The sequence below is a fragment of the Neopelma chrysocephalum genome, unplaced genomic scaffold, assembly GCF_003984885.1.
Source record: "Neopelma chrysocephalum unplaced genomic scaffold, ASM398488v2 Primary Assembly neopelma1_70, whole genome shotgun sequence".
Classification (NCBI taxonomy): Eukaryota; Metazoa; Chordata; class Aves; order Passeriformes; family Pipridae; genus Neopelma; species Neopelma chrysocephalum.
In genome coordinates, this window is record NW_020897730.1 from 5,807,482 (window position 1) to 5,825,848 (window position 18,367).

Sequence of the window (18,367 nt, forward strand, 5' to 3'; positions counted from 1 at the left end):
AACTTGGACAGTATTTTAGTATCAACACTGCCACATTAACTACGTCACTGTTCAAAAGAAAGCAGCAACAACAAAACTTCTTGTGAATTATCTGCATAGTTTACCCAAAATAGATCTTACTGTAGTTCAGAAATGAACAGACTGAAGAACTACATCTTCTAGTTGACAAGGAGTCAAGCAGCAGCTGATGAAGAGTTTTAGATGCTTGAAACGGGAATCCGGGCACTGAATGCGAAACAGGGAAGGAGTGGTAGAGTTGCAGCATTCACAGCTGGTCCGTGTTTATTTTGCAGGTAGAGTTTGGAAGCCCATTATCACACCTGCTTTCCAAAAGGCACCACAAAGTGATCTACTAATGAATTCAAGTCATTACTGTAAGAGAAAAAGCAGGTCGTCCGACCTGTACACATGGGTTGCATCATGCCCTTCCCTGTTCCCTTCTGATACACAAGGGAATTACAGACCGTGCCGGGAAACGCCGCGACCTGCCCGGCCAGCGGGAAGCGCAGGGAGCTCAGCCTGTCTCCATCGGCACCCCGGCTGCGATGAGCAGAGATGAGCCGCTCACCGCCCAGGCCCGGGCGGCAGCGGGGCCGGTGCGGGGACAGCGCAGCACCGCGGCAGGTGCACCCCGGACGGAGAGACCCGCGGGGAACAGAACTACTCCTTCCCGGCCGCTGCCCGCGGGAAAACCCGCACCCCGGGATGACGGGACAGGGCTCCTCCAGGCCCCTCAGCAGGCAAGTCCCGCTCGCACCGACCGCCTCATTTCGGGGGCGCCAGCGATGGGTATGAGCGGAGAAGCCAAAGCTGCCTCCCCGGCGGGGCCGGGATGCAGCCGGGCTGCGGCACCGCACAGCGCTCCCCGGCGCCCGCTCGCAGCCCGGCCCCTCCATCCCTCCTCCCGGTCCCCAGCCCGCGCAGGCGGCGGGATGCGGGGGGACCCTCCCGGGGTGCCCCTGAGCGCACGGCTGTGCTGAGTCACGGCCAGGCCCCCCAGTACTCACCTGCGGGCCGGGGCCGCTCTGCTCCCCGCCGGGGGGGCCGCGCCCGGCGGCTGCTCGGCAGCGCAGCGCGGCCGCCCCATTGCAGGCGCCGCGGTCCCGGGACCCGTCCGCGGGGTCGCTGCTGCCGCCGCCCTCCTCGCCGGTGGGGAAGAGCCCGCAGGAGCGCTGGAAGCGCGCCACGGGCTGGGAGCTGCGCAGGGTGCCCAGCAGCCGGGCCATGCTGCCGGCAGCCTCCGCGCAGCGCGACCCCAGCGCGCCCCGCCGGCCGCGGGACCGCGGGCAGGTGCGCCCGCCCCGCCCCGCACAGGTGCGCCAGCCCCGCCCCGCCCCGCACAGGTGCGGGGCCCCGCCCAGGAGCGCCCCTTGCCGGCCGGGCCGTGCGCTTCCCTATCCCCCCCGGCTCCCACCCCGCAGGTTCCCGCCTGGCGGGGGCAGAAATTTCAGAGCCTTCCTCTTCTTTGGAGTTTTTCCGTGACGTGATGACCCCGGTAAAAAAAAAAAAAAAAAAAAAAACAAAAAAAACCAAAAAACAAAAAACACACACACAATAAAAAAACAAACAAAAAACCCACCAAACAAAAGAACGTAATCTACCTCGAGATAAGCGCGGCTGCTTTCTTAACCTAAAGACAGAATGCCCTGAATCACATAGAGATCTTTGGGAAATGTGGATGTCGGGCCACGTGAGCTCATTTCCTGTCAATTCACCCCTTGGGTGTAAAATGTACCCTGGGTTGTCCCTGGCTTCATTTTGTCCTGTATTGGAGTCAGCTTTCATTTCTTTTCCCAAATATTTGCACACCTATATTGTATACATCACATGTACACACACACCTATAAGGATACATCTCTAAGTATTTCCTCCCTTAAATACAGCTATGAAGTTTCCCACAGAAAGAGAGGAGTTATCACTTGGAAGATGCTTCTCAGTCTCTGGGGCTGCAAACCTTGCCACTGAAACTTGCTAATTCTTGCTGTTGAAACATTAAGGACCTTAGTTCTGTAAGTGCATTTTTTATTTTTTTTTTTTAGAACAGCCCATTTCTATTCCCATAAATTATTTTGTACAAGGATTGCACAATCGTCATTTGCTCAATGTAGACTCATTTCAACTTTGTTACCTTTTTATTTTTTGCTCTCACATACACCAGATTATCCAAGATTGCATCAAGGCTTTTCTTTCCAGAGCCCTTGGAAACCAAAGGAATGCTCTTTCACTTTATAGCAAGTCAGTTTGCCGCTGTGCCACTGTCTGGGCTGCCTGTGGGAGATGGTCACCCAGGCCCTGTGAGTGCCTGTGCTCTCGAGATGGCAGAGTCACCTCACCACCCAGTCTGGGCCAGGGCCAGGCCAGCCCACGGCCGAGGGCCACGTGGCCTCTGTGAGGAATCCCAGGGACAGGTCTCCATCACCACCAACCACACTCCAGGGCAGACTCCATAGATCTCATCTAATTGTTTGTGTGACTCATTTTCTCTTATCTTCTCACAATGCAGCCTTCTATCATTAGGGGTTTGCCCAACCAGGTGCCATCACATTTCAGTGCTTTCCTCATCACTGTGCGTGCACACACTCCTCCCTGGCCGTGATGACAGGGCTGCAGCTCAGCTCTCTGCAGAACCAGTTCACACAGACTGAGGAGGGAGGCTGCCCACTCCCACTGGGTTATATGTTTGCACTGTTTCTTGAGGAATTATTCATTATTGGCTTCTGGATTTGTTTTTCAATGGTTGTTACTAGGTGCACACATAAGTATCTGGGAAACTTTTCTGTTCTTTTTCCTGTGTCTTGGATCTGTGAAACTTCCACAAGCATGGAATTTCAATTAAAAATTGCATTCATATTGCTTAATTCCTTCTACATAGACTGACCTCAATAGAGCTGGATGGATTCAATCCATACTCCCTTCATGGTTGTTTTCATTGCATTAAAAAAACTGTCCTCGTAACTATTCCATTCTTATTTTGTCCACCTATATGACAACATGTACAAGTGTTTTAACATGTTAATTTGAAGAGTAAAATTACAGCCCTGCTGGTGCCACCTGCAGCTGATGCCAGTGGGACAGGACATCATCCAGAGACACAGTGGAAAGCAGAAAAGCAGGAATGAAAGTGCATGACCAGGGCCACCACTCAATAGGTATTTTAAAACATCTCTTTGTCGACCACAAGTCAATATTTATCTGATCTGCCTACATACTTATGTCATTATAATACTTCCCAAGTATTAAAATAGAACTAACCATTTGCAGCCAGCTTCTCCCTAATTCCTCTTCAGGCACACACTTAGGTTAGTGGAAGTGTGCCTCAGGGAGGATATCCATGTCCAGCTGATAAAAATTGAGGATGACTGAGGTTTTTTTAATCAAACTTACTCTAAACTTATTAGAGAGGGAAAAAAAAAGGAGGGGGGATTTTTACTTATTGTTAATTTTAATATGCCTTGTCCATGTCTTGGAATCAACATGAGCAATTACAAGTGCTACATGAGCTGATAATGGAAGTCTGTGACCCTTTTTTTTTGCTGTGGGAAGTGAAGGGATTTGTGAGGGTTATGTTCCTAATATAAACTGATTTCTGGAATGAAACATTTCAGGTCCTGTTTCATAGAACCAGAGAATATGCTGAGGTGGAAGGGACCCACAAGGATCATCAAAGTCCAACTCCTGGCCCTGCACAGGACAGCCCCAAAGTCACACCATGTGCCTGTTAGCATTGTCTAAACACTTCTTGAACTCTGTTATGCTTGGTGCTGTGACCACTTCTCTAGGGATCCTGTTCCAGTTCTCAGCCACACTCTGTGTGAAAAACCTTTACTTATATCCAGCCCAAACCTTCCCTGGCACAGCCTCATGCCACTCCCTTGGGTCCTATTACTAGTCACCAGAGAGAAGAGATCAGTGTCTGTCCCTCCATTTCCCCTCATGAGGATGTTGAAGACCACGAGGTCTCCCCTCAGTCTCCTCCAGGCTGAACAGACCAAGTGATCTCAGCCGCTCCTCACAGGGCTTCCCTGCTAGACCCCTCACCATCTGTAGGTTTAGGACACAAAGAAAACTCACTAATGGCTTTTGGATGTTTTCTTAGGAAGATAATGATCAATCTAACTAAACTGCCTTTACCACCTCTCCTCAACTGATTTTTGAACCAACTGGCAAATTCTAACCACATTCATCATGGGAGCAGAGGTTTCCCCCGACTTGCAGTCCTGCAAGGAGAAATGGCAGTGGAATAACAGACAAAGACATAACTTGAGCTTCCTGATGCCCCCACTCAGCACACACTTATTTCCAGGTGGGCTGCTGGCAGTTCCACCTCTTGCCTGTCCAGTACCAAACAGATACAGGCACGGCTGCAGGATACAGCAACATGGTTATGGGGGACCAGGAACAGGGAAACAGAGATACTTCCAGGATGAAATAGAGGATTGTAGGAAGGATCACAGCACATCAGAAGGAGGTGTTTGGACCAAAGAGAAGATGGAGGGTTTGAGGAGGGAACCAAGGGCAGAAGACTGACTATTGCAGAGGAAAATGCCTAGTAATGTGAAAACATAAAAATCTATAGAAACCTTCTTTTATCATTTCCACTGCTCACAGAACAACTTGTTTACACTTGCTCAAAGCAATCCCTCTTCTATTCCCTTTATGGAACAATGTTCTAACCCCCTTTTCCTGAGACCTACCTCCCATTACTTCTGATGGAAAAGAAAAATACTCAGGATTTGGCTCCTTGAAAGATTTGCTTTAAAAAAAAACCCACCAAAATATAACAACTAAAAAAAAATCAAGAACTGTCCCACACTTCATGTGGCCCATAGAGATTTCCTGACATTCAGAAAGGCAGCTTTCTTTAAAACCAGTGGAACCAATGTCACTCCAAAAGACTAGACAAGTAGCATTCTGAGAGTGTTTAAAAGAAGCTATTTACAAACTGTCCAGTTCCAAAAAAAAGGTTTTTAAAGCTTTATCTAGTTAAACTGCCTCATCCAGGGCCAGAAAATCTCACTAATAGCTGGTCAGCATTCAGCTACATTTTCACAAGGGAACAAAATCACCCCTGGGCTGAGGATAAGCGTGAAAGATGAGAATATAAAGGATAATTTTTGAGAAAGCTGAAAATAGCGCCTTGTGCTGAAGGCATTTCCTTTAACAACAACGGGTGTCACTGTCATGACGGTGGATAATTTTGCCTCCAGCATCAACACAGCTAAGAGCGAAGTACAAGTTCCACGACCGGGGGTGGATGATGATGCTGGGAGAACACAGCACAGTTTTCAGATGTCAGCCTGAGTTTGCAATCCTGACAGGCCAGACAAGCCTTGTTTTGACTCGTAAGCTGAGGGAATGGGCCTGGAGGAGCAAAATAGAAGCACAACTTTTGCCATCGCTCTACAGACAGCAACCACATTTCACTGAGGAAAATCACGCTTGGAGTTACTTCAGCTGAAAGCCCTTTGAGGCGACTGTAGGTTGTTAGTTATAAATACAAATGTCAGAACTGCAGTTTTCCAAACAAAAAAACCACTGAAATGACATGAGCATGGACAAATCGACGACTTTGCTAAAACTGCTGCGGAGCAGGCAGAGAGCCACTGCATGATGAGATATCTCTGGTACCAGGGGAGAGGCCTTACTAGTGTCTTCAGTAACTGGAGGGGTGATGAAGGTTTGCCAGGGCAGCAAACACCATCAGACTGTGACCTGGGACCACCAAGCTTGGCAGTGGGATGTGGGCTGTGCCAAAGGGAGGGGTGAGACTCAACTTACAGTTTCCTGAGAGTCCTCTTCTTCCCCATTTGAAGACACTTACGGATAGACACAGAAATCCTTTGGCCAGTTGGTGAAGACAGAAATCTCACCAACTCATCAAGTGTCACAGCACATTTTATTTAAACAGGTTTGAACAAATTTTCTTTTCAGCTTTGTCGCATGTGTTTTCATTATTCTGTCATTTTCTCAACATACTTAGAGCCCAGCTCTTCCTTTCATCTTTGCTGGTTTTTGGCAATTTGCAATTTTTTACCATTATACTGCGAAAGAAACCATTAAAATTTGTATGCTTTAATAACTCAAGTTACAAGTCTTCTTTTTATGAGTCTTTTGCTTCTTCATTATATTTATTTGACAAGCTATTGAACACATTAGTTTGGATCTGAGCCTTTCAGTACTGAATGTCAGACCCAACCACCCACTAACCTCACAGGCAACAAAATGAAGCTTTCTCAGCTCAGCTGGAAGAACTGAAGTTTTTAAAATACGGTGAAAAGATGAAAAAGACCTGTAGAAAGTGCCCTTAGAAACCAACACATGAGAGGCTATGATTTTCACAGCACTTGAATTTTTTGCTTTTGATTTAATGCATATCACAGTTCAAATAAAATTCGGTTTGAAGAAATGTTTTTAGGAAAAAAATGTTTGCAACAAAGGTCAATAAAGAAAGAATCACAGTTTCACCAGGCTCTGCTCTGCAGCAGAAGGAACCTGTGTCTGCAACGTAATGCCACAGACAAGTACAACTCCCATTGCATCTCTCCCAGGTTTGATCTCCATTAGAGACGTAACAACCTAAAACCAGCTTGATTTGGCACAGCAGGAGTCTGCACAGCTGTGATGGGTCTCAAGTCTGCATGTTCTGTAGGCCTTTTCTGACTAGGAAGGAAGGTTTTTTATGCCAGAACCTTCACTGGTTTAGCTGAGTGGTACAGCAAGAGTGGATCCTGTTTCTGTAATACTTCCACAGGCTTCAATGCACTGAACACGTAGTGATTGTCATTGCACAGATGGTCTTAAAATGTAAAGCTCCATCACACAGTGTGTGATAAACATATCAGTCCTTTGGGGTCCAAACTGCTCATCAAGTCCCATAATGCTAGGCACGAAGAAAAATGGAGTTGCAGACTCATTCTTGAATAATTCTCTCATAATTTTATTACAAAATCCCTATTATATATAGTCATATATTTAGTCTGAGAGAATGAAAGTACAAAAGCAAAGTGAATTTTAGAACTTGGAAAGATGAATGCATCTCCAAAAACTGCAAGAAAGAGAATGTGCTGAAGCTGCAGCGCTGTCTTGGGTAGGGATAATTAACTTTTCTGTTTGCAGTGTAAGTAACCAGATAATTCTATGTAATTGTTTATGATTTGAATTGCTTGAAATGGTATTGCTAATTTCCAGAGATGATTAGCATGTCATTTAAATAATTATTCTGCACCATATCGCTTGGGCACTTCAATTGCATGCACATCTACTGTGAAATTCCTAGAGGTGTTCTCAACATTTCTGGTTATTTCTAGGCTATACCATACCTTTACTATTCCAGTGTTTTGGAAAACAACAGCAGAAGAGAAATTAATAAAGTTGTGTTTAAATATCAAACTTAACCTCAAAAAATATTTAAAAACTTAACTATCATAAGAGTTGACCTGTCTGATTATCTTATTTACAGCATCATATACCAGCCCTCTGAAAAAAGTTCTGATTGTCTCAACAGCAGTCTAGGCTTAAAATGGTGAAAACTTTCCTTTCTCTGGGCTGAGTTGTGCCTTGATGCACCTGGAACCACGCAAAGGGTTTCTAGCATTCTTTACAGTGGCTCCCATGCTGCTGTCTGGTGCATCTCTGCTCACAGCAGCCAGTGCTGGGACTGAAAGGATGACACAAAGACAAGGATATGCAGCAGGTTCTGTAAATCACCCCTGTGAAGGTGCCTGGGAGGGTCTTTGCTAATGGTGACCAGCTCCAGATCCTTGTAACCAGCTCCCCTGGAAATGGTCAGACTGGTAGTACACCTTTGCTAAAGAGATGAGGGCACTGCTGGAAGGGCACAGCTGAAAAATCCTCCTTTCTCTTTGTTTGCTTTATTCCAAGACACCTCCTGGCATGGTCTCTTTTACTCATTCAGCATGTGTAAAAATGATTACAAGATTATAGTTCTCGAGTAATTATTGTCGACTACAGCACAATACCCCACTTTTTTACAACTGCCTTTTCTTTCAAGAAATCTGTTATTCTAGAAAAGTCAGTTCTGCTCTGAGCCCACGTGCACAGCAGGAAGCCTGCACACAGTGTGCTATTTCCAAGCAGTCAGCTGCTAATGGGCAGCTCACAGCCAATATGTACAAAGCTAAGCAAAAACTATGGGAAAGGAGCTGCTGATTTTAATCACGTACCTTTTCTGTGGCAAAAGTAATTGATACTCACCAGTGCTGGACAGCAGCAGTTTATCTTGCCCTGGCAGAGACGGCTTCCAAACGCCCTCTGTGCACTGCATGTTCTCCGTGGTTCTTCATCCTGTTCAGAGCAAGGATGGATTTGAAAGCCAGGTGCCATCCTGCCCCTTGACAGCTTCTCCTTAGTGACACCCTGCACACGTCAAACTGCCTGCCATTATTTCTGAAGCTGCAGCACCATGTCTTCTAAATGCTTATCCCTGTGTTATGGCAGCATGAGTCACTGCTGCCCAACACTTGTTTGCAATGCAACCCACTGAGGGTACTTTTCTTTCCTCTGAAGTCTCTCTATTTGCAGGATGGAGCTGGGCATTGCTAGGACAGGTCAACCTGGCCATCAGGATTGTTCAGTCCCTGCAGAGACTCGGCCAACAAAAAGCATCCTGACAAGGGCAACGGTGGCTTTTGCTGGGAGTTGCTGTCCTCTTAAATTATTTTTTTTCAGGCAATTTATGAGTGAACAATCCAGAGAACAAAGGGTGGGAGCGGAAAATGAGCAATGAAATGGATGGATGGAGATTTGTGCAACCAGTTCATAGATTTATTTTGTCCTTAGTTTATATATTTATTTTGGTTTTATGCATGAACTTTGGGTAACTAATGCTTTTTAAACCACTAAAAAATATATGCCCAGTCAATTCATTCAACTATGAACAGCTTTGAAATTCTCTACTTTTTCATTCTACTGCCACCCACATTACAGATGTCATCCTAAAACCATAAATAGGTCTTGGTTTTTTTGCTTTATTTCTACTATTTACATGACAAACCTTAAGGTCATTGATCCTATTTTGAAGACAGAAAAAAATCCCACATCCATATGTCAACATTTTAACATTGCTTGACTGGCAGTAAACCAAGAAGAATACATATGTACATTTTTTAAGGTATAGTAGATAGAAACAATCATTAGGAGGTCTGACAGCATTCGCCTTGACTCATTTAAAAATAGTATGAGCCATCCACTTCAAACAGTAAAATCTGTGAAATTAACTGCACAGGACAATAAGAAAAAAACTTTTATATTCTGGGAATTTGCCCTGATTTTAGCAATTAATACTCAGCTACTGATGAAGCAAGGACACTGCTATTCTTACATGTGGGTAAGTGATGTTGAGATGACTATTTCTTTCAGGTGTGACCAGTGTGTTTCTAGAGCCTGAGGCTGTCCTGCCCTTGCTTTCTGAAGCAGTTTGCAACCCTAAAAAATGTGACCATCTTCAGATGAGGGGAAGGAAGAAAGGAAAAGGGATCCATAAGGAAGACAGAAATATAGGGCTGCCCTGCACTTACAGAACTCTTTGTGGAGACGTCACTGAATTCAGAGGCAGACAGACTGAGGAGGTGGCTTGCCTAGGTGGCTCCCTCTTCCCTCTTCAGAATGGAGTCATAATTGGTCCTTCACCTCTAGTAACTCATAGTAGGAGTGATTTTCTACTATGCCTCATTCTCAGAGCAAACATTTTGCTCTTGAAATGCATTTAAATATCACCAAATGGCAGGCATTTTCAATATTTTTTTGCAGGAGGGAAACATGGCCATACTTTGATATCTCCCTTTAATGCAAAACTCTATCAACTGCCTGTATGGCTGCTTTATTAAGCCTTATTTTTAACTATTTTAATAAAGTATTTCCTCTGCATCAAGCTCCTGAACATCAGATGTCATCTGAGAGGTGACCAACCACACCTGACAGGAGCTGCTGCACCCTCTGACTGGGAAGGTGAATGTTGGGTGGATGTTGGGTGGATTTTAGGTGGATATTAGGGTAGCCTTTACTGTGCTACAGCCTGTGTGTCTCTTGCATGCACACTGTGCAGGTCAACAAGACTTGGAACATCCACTGATTGTTTTAGAGAAGACATCCATGCCCATCCTGTTATCTCTATTTTCTTGTGCTCATTTGGGGAATATGCACTTTTGAAAAACAATGACAGCACCTACAGAGCTTTTAACTATGACTGTTGACCTTCCACCATGGATCATCCATCTGGTTGGCAGATCTCTTGTCAATGGCTGAAGAGAAAATAGTGTTTTAACTTTGTTCCTTAGCGGTTATGAGGTCTCTAGTAGTGCAAGAGTTGAAAGAAGTTGCATTCTTCGGGTGCTTTCTTGCATGAGCATCTACAAATCCAAACCACAACTCTAACTCAATGTCCACTCTTCTAGCAAAATTATTATAGAAACTTGGGATGAGCTTCTGAAATCTTATTTGAAGACTCAGACAGTCAAAGAGACAAGACTATAGAAGTAAATAAAACAAAAATATTGATCTAAATACACAGGGTAAAAATGTTTCTCTGAGATTGCAAGAGAAATTTTTTTGAGGGCAGAGGTGTTTACAGAGACCCGAAGTGGCCCGAAGAAAATTTCTCCCAAATACGGTATTTTTCTCTCTACACAAAAAACCTCCAGTCAGTGTAGATCACATCTCCTAAAATGAGATATATGATGATTTCTAGCATGAAGAATGAATTGCCTCTTCTGCTGTTGATAAAATCACCCAAAGGTCTCTTTCACAGTAACTGCCAAACCAAGCTTGTTTTTACTGATTTTGTAATCTGCATATGAAAGACTTGATCTGGAATAGGATCTCAGCCTGGCTCCCGATTATATTCCCTCAGGTCTAAAAGTGGAAAACTTATGTACACAGAGCCCAATTCTGTACTCACTAAGGAAGGTACAAGTAGAGCAAATGCAATGAACCCAGTGGAATTCTTCCAAATTGGCATTTTCTGCTAGGAGTACAAATTTAGTCCACATTTTTGTGGGGAAAAAATTGTGAACAAAAAAAATAGTAATTTAATCAATTTTTAGTTATTCTTACTCATAAAACTCGGGAACCATAAACTCTTCAATGAATGTAATTCAAGTTTTAAATTGGGATGAAGGAATCTCTGTCTTGACTCAAGTAGAATTGCATTTTTAGCTAAATGAAGTTTTCTCTCCAAATATAACATCCTGAATTTTCGCCCCCATCAGAAAGTTGCTTGTTGCTTTTGTTACAAAATATTTAATATCTAATCAATCCATTAGACTCAAGCTTCTCATCTTGCTTTCCAATATTGTGAAAGTGAGTGGGCCAGCACCACAGACCATACAGCAGGAATATGCCAAGTAACAAATCAGATATGCCTTTCCTTCTAGAGTTACAGTCACCCCTGGCAGGGCGAGTTTGGAAGTTGGCAGCATCCCTTTTGGCAGTCTCCATCCCCTTGTAATGCTGGAGGTCTGTTCACTGGGTCTAAGTCACTTGGCTTGTTCAGCAGAGACAATTACACTGCTATCGTATCCCCTCTAAGCCACCTCTTCCAGAGGCTGTGGAGTTGTGGTCTGTTGAATTTCCTTCAGATGGAAGATCTTCCCCATCCCCGGTCCTTTCTGCAGTTCCCTGAACATTTCCCTTCCTAGAGAAGAGGCATCAGAAGCACACACAGTGCTCAATACGTGGTTGATACAGTGACAAAACAGCGTTTTCTCTTTTCATCTATAATAGTTCCTAATTCACCTCTAACACTTAGTTTGCTTTTCTGACTGATACCTCTTTTAAAGCAGAGGCTGAGCTCCTCCAGGGTTGCAGAGATCCGGGTAGGTTTTAGGTTCCTGTCAAATGATGCTTAAATTCACTATTTCTTGTGAGAAGATGTTATGGGGTTTTTTAAAAAAAAAAGAAGAAGGGGAAAAAAAAAGAAACCCCTATGTGCTCACTTCAGCTCAAAACCAACAAAAAATTTATGATTTTAATATCTGAATATACACAATAATATGAATGTAAAAATTCCCAAGCTCTTCCTCTGTTTCTCATTCTGAATTAATTCAAGCACATATACAAAATATTGTGGTCTGAGCAGTAGTAGTTGTTTCCAAGCTGTCTTAAAAAAATATGTCCCTGTCATTATCAAGGACAAAAACTTGGCTACCTTGAAGCTGATGACAAAAAACTCTTAACCAGCTTCACTGGATCAGGATTTCAGTTCAGAGATAGCCATCCTATTTTAACTCAAGGTTACCAATGATATCCTGTAATAAAATCAGTAAATAAAACATGTACTATGTATTTTAAACTGAGCTCTCAAAGGACTAAGTAATCTTTTACAGTGATTCCATGTACTCAGTATGATGCAAGAACAATTTGGGTAGCAGAAAGTAACTGCCCAAGATAAGACAGCCATGCTGGCATTCACTAATTACTCTAATCACCATTAATAGTAATTATTAATTTTAGCTATATTTTCCCCACAAGCTGCTTTACTGTGGCCAATATAGCCATGACACTTAGTTAACTTTAAGCCCCAAGGTGCCACGAGACACAGCAGTTTCTCACCCTGAAACGCCCTGCTCCGCAGAGATCTGTCCCCTTGCCGAGGCTGCTGTGCCAGAACGCTGCACCAAGCAAGCCCAAACAGGCTCTGCCAGCCCCACACTGCCACCTAAATCAGCATCCAGTGTCAGATTAAATTTTCACTATTACTCTGATGTGCAGAAAACACAATGCTGGCCAAAACAAAGGACTTCTCTGAGGTTTTCCCTCTTTTTCTCCTTTTAGCTTGGTCCTTTTTGAAAAAAACTGTTAAATCCAAGAATCCAATTCCTGGATTCTTGACTCAGTTCTATCATCAGGAAATGGTTTGAAGAAGTGCCATTTGCTTAGGAGAAGGTAAATTTTACAAAAATACATTTGTTCCTGAAGCTGCAACCAATCCAGAAGACTGCATCAATTTAAATACTGTTTTGTATGAGATTAATGAAATCCCTGCAAACACCCAGGGCAGATCTCCCCTAACACAGAAACACAGTTCCTGCTCCAAGGACCTGTTAATAAAGCACCATTCTATGAGAAATGCAGACTCCTTTGGCTGTGTATTGCTGCTCTGTGCAGCCCAAGGGACCCAAGGAGAGAACATGTCTGGAGTCCAAATGATGAATCTTAATTCTCCCATCAGCTGGATTAAATGTAAATCTACAAAGGGAATACCAGAGTCACCTCTGCTCAAACTGTAGAGTGAACCCACGTCTGCCACCATCTTAAATAACATTTCTGAGTTGGGTTTCCTCTGGATAGCAAGTCTGTAGTGATCTCCTTGTTGCTGTTAAACCTAAGCTATTTGGTAAGTGTATTACACTTAATGGTCATACCCTCAAAATTTCAAATGGTTCCTCACCTTTTCTTAGCAGCTTGTAATGCAGTTACCTGTTTGGAATGTGCTGAAAAAACAGGATTATGGAAAATAAATGGATGGGAATAACCAGAAATTATTCCCATCAGAAATTATGTATCATCCCCAGCCTTAAGCCTACGTCCCTGGCCCTTTTATTGCCAATAAACCTGTTGCACAATTTGGCATCAGACTGATGCCAGTGAGGGTGTGTCTGTGCTTGGGGCTGCAGGTCAACACTGGGTGAGGAAGTGAAGCTTAAGGTTTAACCTAGAAGAAAAGAGGAAGCCCAGACCTCACTGCCAGAGTAGAGTGGTTAGTGAAGTCCTGTCTTTCACGTTTCTCATTGCCTGAGGCAGCTGAAATAAGATCGTATTTAGCAGCTACAACACAAGAAAGGGTTTTTTTTTAGGGAGAGTAGTGTCTAACATTGTATGTCTGCTTCTACCTCTGCATCTTTCCTGTTATATACATTAAGAGATTAACATATTTTTATATGGCTGTGACTGACATAGAATTGCTCATAATTGTAATCCTTTTTCTCTCCTTTTTCAGCTCCCTGAAATACCCTGCAAATATTGAAAATTAACACTCCTTTCTGTACTGAACACAAAAGATCACACATGCAATAGCTTTTATAGTAGTTCCCATACAGAAAAGGTAAAAAAATACTATAATTGTAAATTATTCAGAAATACTTTGTGTAAAATAAAATGTTAATGTGAAGAAAGCAGAAGATGTTGCAGTTTCCTACTATGCAATGATAGTGCATAAAAATGAGGCACATCTTTTGCCAGCCCTCAAAAGTGAGTGGAATTGGGGTTGGAGAAGGAATCTTGTGTAAATGAATTTGAGTGGAAGAATGAAAAATAAGAGAGTTCTGTTTTTCTAAGTATTTACCAAACGAGCTCTAGGTTCAGTTAGTTAAAATAATTTAGAAAGTCATATGGTAAGCAGGCTTTTATAAAAGTAAAAAAAATCCTGATATGAAGTATTGTCAGAAAGTTTCTGGTGTCAATTGCTGCAGTATATTAAATCACAAGAACTGTCAGATTTCAGAGCTGTCAGATTTCAATGACATTTGCACCAGTCCTAAACAAGTTAGTTAATTGCTGCAATGTACAGAAAACATAAGCACAAAACAGAGGGTTTAACTTCTTTACTGAATTGTCTGGCATCCAATTCATTCTTGTCCTGCTCATCCATCAGGAATAATTTTTGTCCTACCTGCAAATAAAAAGGAAGATGTCAAATTTCATTAAACATATCTATTGTACAACAACATTCTGAAGAAATAAACTGGCTAAACAAGATATTACTGCCGCAGAGGTGTACATCCCTTCTGAAAAATGGGAGGTTCTTCTACGAAGTTTTGGGCTTGGCTCATCAGTGAGTTCATTTTACACTGTTATAGCTCTTCTTAGACCAAATCCTGCACCGCCATCAAACTGGCACACTCCACTAGATAAATCAGGCCCAATATTTAAAATGCTAAAAATCAATTCTTACCAGCTACAGAATGACTATTTTTAAGTGGAAAAAATATTTTGTAAGGGTTGCTTGCCACTTTTGCTCCAAATTTGTAACACAGCTTCTGCTGAATAACATTCAAAGTCTCCAATAGTGGTTCAGCCAAAAATCAGCCCTCAGAATCAGCTCAGCAGCATTTGGCATTTATTTTTACAATAACTAATACACCTTTCCCCCTAAAGAACAGTCCCTACAAGCTGACAATCCACAGAATAAACACTCATTGTAATTAAAGTGACTAAAGAGAGAATACATCTGGATCTTCAGAAATACAGCAAGTGTTCCAGAAATCTGAAGAAATTTTTCTTCAGTCTCTACTTAGGAAGCCTTTAAATTCATCATGGAGATGTTTTTCAGTATTCATGGTCCAGCTTCTCTGCTTGTGAAGAATCACAGGTTTGGTGGCCAGAAGAATTCAGCGAAGAAGCCACCTTTAACTCCAGGTTGGACACCCTGCTTGTCCAGGTGACCGAGGAGACAGGGCAGCACCACGTTGCAGAGAGTAGGAGCATGTGTTGCACAAACACTCTGCCTGGTGAAGCCAGAAACCCCCGGAGAGCTACAGCTGGACACTCTCCCACTTATCCTATAAGGCTGCCAGTGGATACAAGAGCACAGCTTACTCTTCAGGTTGTCACAGCAGCCCTTTAAGCCTGGCTCTGGACTGTAACATCCCATGGCATGACTAAAACATACACATGACATGATGCTGGACCAAGACAGATGGGCTGAACTCATTAATGGCTGTGTTCCACAGTAAGGTAAGTGCACGTAAATCACCGTCGCTGCTGTCCCAGCCTCAGTTCCTCTCCTGACCTCACAGTCACCAGTGTTTTCCCTCCACTGGCCACAGACCTCATGCACTCAGGGAGCAACCTGCTGTGCTGAGTTGTTTCAGCAGAAAACTAACGAAAAAGTGTTCAGTTTGATTGTCTCCAAGAACTGACTTGCCATGTTATCACACGAGTTCCTGTGCCTGCAGAAGGGTAAGGACAGAACCTGCAAATGCCACTAGAGACACAAAGAGGTAAACAGGAGTTGCACCCTTCCACAGAACACAGCAGCACCTCACCAGCTGTGAGGACCTCGTGCCCTACATGTTCTGCTTAATAATGTCCCCTAGGGACTGCATGGCACAGCATAACCTTGCTTGTGTGGGACTGAGTTGTGTAGCATTGTGTTCATGGGGGTAATTACGAACATGGAAGTTTCTGTGATTACACACCAGTTTTTCCTCATTCTTTTATCAAAAAAAAAAAAAAGTAAATTTCATCCTAATTTTGCATTTAGCTTTTTTACGTTATTACTATTTTTCAGTTATGCTCAACTTCCCCATCTGTGTAGTTTTCATGCCAGAATTACAGGAAGCTTTCCCAATTCTGAATTCCATATATTTATTAGACAGAGTTTCAGTTGACCTCAAGGCAGATACACATCAGATAAAAAAATTCAGAACAAAAAAGACAGGGGAAAAGCAGTTTGAACCAGAAGTGCAGCTGATATATCTGGACCTTATTAAAGCATTTGATACAGTGCCTCAAAAAAACTTACTTGAAAAAGTAATTCATATTTGCTTGGATCTAAGGACTTTCACATGTTTTAAAAATTAATTGGAAGTTGTAGGGTTGTGAAAGTGACAATAATATTAAAGAGAAGGGCGATGCCTGGGAGAATTTGACATACATCTTTTAACAATGAGCTAATTAAATAGGAACATGATGCTACTTGGGAAACAGTAGCAAGCAAAAAAGAACCAACAAAAATAAACCAAAAGGCAAAACAAAATAAACAACCACCAGAAACATACATTTTAGAATATAAGAACGCCTGAGTAAATGCGATGAGATTTCATTTAAAAAATTGAAGTTACCAGAGTTAGACGAAAACTATCCCAAATTTATCAAGCAGATTAGCTCTGAGGTTGCAAACCAGCGTGGGCTTTTAAAAAGGGCCAATTTTTGACTCCACATGCCAAGTAGCTGTGCACTGTGGACAGTGCCAGCAAAAGTAATTTGCTTTCTTTTTTTTTAGAGACACAATCAAGATTTTTAAAAGACTTTAAGTCTTCTAGGCTAAATTATAAAAAGGACATGTCTCTCTGCACAGAGAATGTTCCTGCTTTTGTCTGTTTGACTTTATCCCATGATTTCGGTTTTTGCTAAACTAAGGAACTTTAAGTTCCCTCTTTTGCTAGTTTTATGTCTCAAGGACAATCTTCAGATCTGCCATCACAGATGGCATATTTACCAATATTTACCAATATGTGGCTTTTCATCTTTTCAACAAGCCAGTCTTTCTTAACAACGGTTTCCCCATTTTGTCTTTTCAAGAATGCTCAGAGCTCAAGAACAAATTAAATCCTGGCACAGTGAGAAGGGTCCAGCACTGAGAAGAAGAGGGAGCTTTCCTTAGCCTTTGCCATGAAGCACTCCTGATAACATGGCAGAGGAGAGGGTAAGGTGTCCAAGATGAAACAGCTCTCAGTCCAGAGTCAACATGCCTAAGATGCAGCTTTAGCAAGACAGCAGAGCAATGCAGTGTGCCTGAAACACAGGCATTACCTGGCTAGAGCTATCCTCATGTAGTGTTTCAGAACTACAAAGACAAATAATCACTGTTACGGCCTGTGCTACATCTGATGATAAAGGAGTTACTCCAGACTTCCCTGACAAGACAGTGCAGATTTTGATTTAGTGAAATCTATCAAATTATTTAGCATATGACATCACCAGCTATGGACGTTTCACTGTTTGGATTCTTTTTCATTAAACTAGGCAAAAGCACTCAACCTTTTAGTGATGTCAGGATGTAAATAACAACATCAGCAGCTCCTTCCGCCTCCTGTTTCCGGAATAAAACACCTTTTATTTTCACTGTGCAAAATGAAAGAGAATCACAGTGCATAAGAAGTTCTTCCTGAAAAGCAGCAAAATATCAGTCAGCCTGTGAACTGCAGCATATGGAAGAGATGTCACCCTGTACTCCCATGTTAACCCTTCACCAGCGGCGTTCGTGCCTAACGAGTGTCTCGTCATCGTAACCGCTGGACCCAGCGCATAATGACGGTGGGGAATCCTCATCAACTGAAGAAAGGCACAAAACGATTTAAAAAAAAAAGCAATAAAAAAAGCATTCCGGACTAAAAATCTCCCCGGCACACAGGCGCGTTCCCAGAGCCGAGCAGCGATGCGGGGCGGTGGGGCTGCGGGAGAGCACCGACCCCCCGCCCGGTCGTGCTGCGGGGGCGGCTCCCGCGGCCGAGCCAGACGCGGGGCGCAGGGATGCGGCATCCCGGGGGTACGGGCAGCCGCGCCGCACGGCCCCGCTGCACCGCACCGCCGCACGGCCCCGCACCGCTCGCCAGGCGGGCAGGGGAGAGGCCCCGCCGCGCACCGGCGGCCGCTCCCGGGGGCGGGCGGCGTCGATCCCGCCCCCCGC

The 18,367-nt window shown here is 43.5% G+C and overlaps 1 protein-coding gene across 1 annotated transcript in view; it reads right to left on the minus strand.

Moving 5' to 3' along the window:
- The window catches only part of SGPP2 (sphingosine-1-phosphate phosphatase 2), a 38,062-nt gene extending 36,836 nt beyond the window's left edge, over positions 1-1,226 (minus strand). The window contains exon 1 of the mRNA XM_027686200.1: positions 1,008-1,226. Within this exon, the coding sequence (XP_027542001.1) occupies positions 1,008-1,226 (219 nt within the window). The remainder of the gene's footprint in view (positions 1-1,007) is intronic.
- Between the last annotated feature and the right edge of the window lie 17,141 nt (positions 1,227-18,367).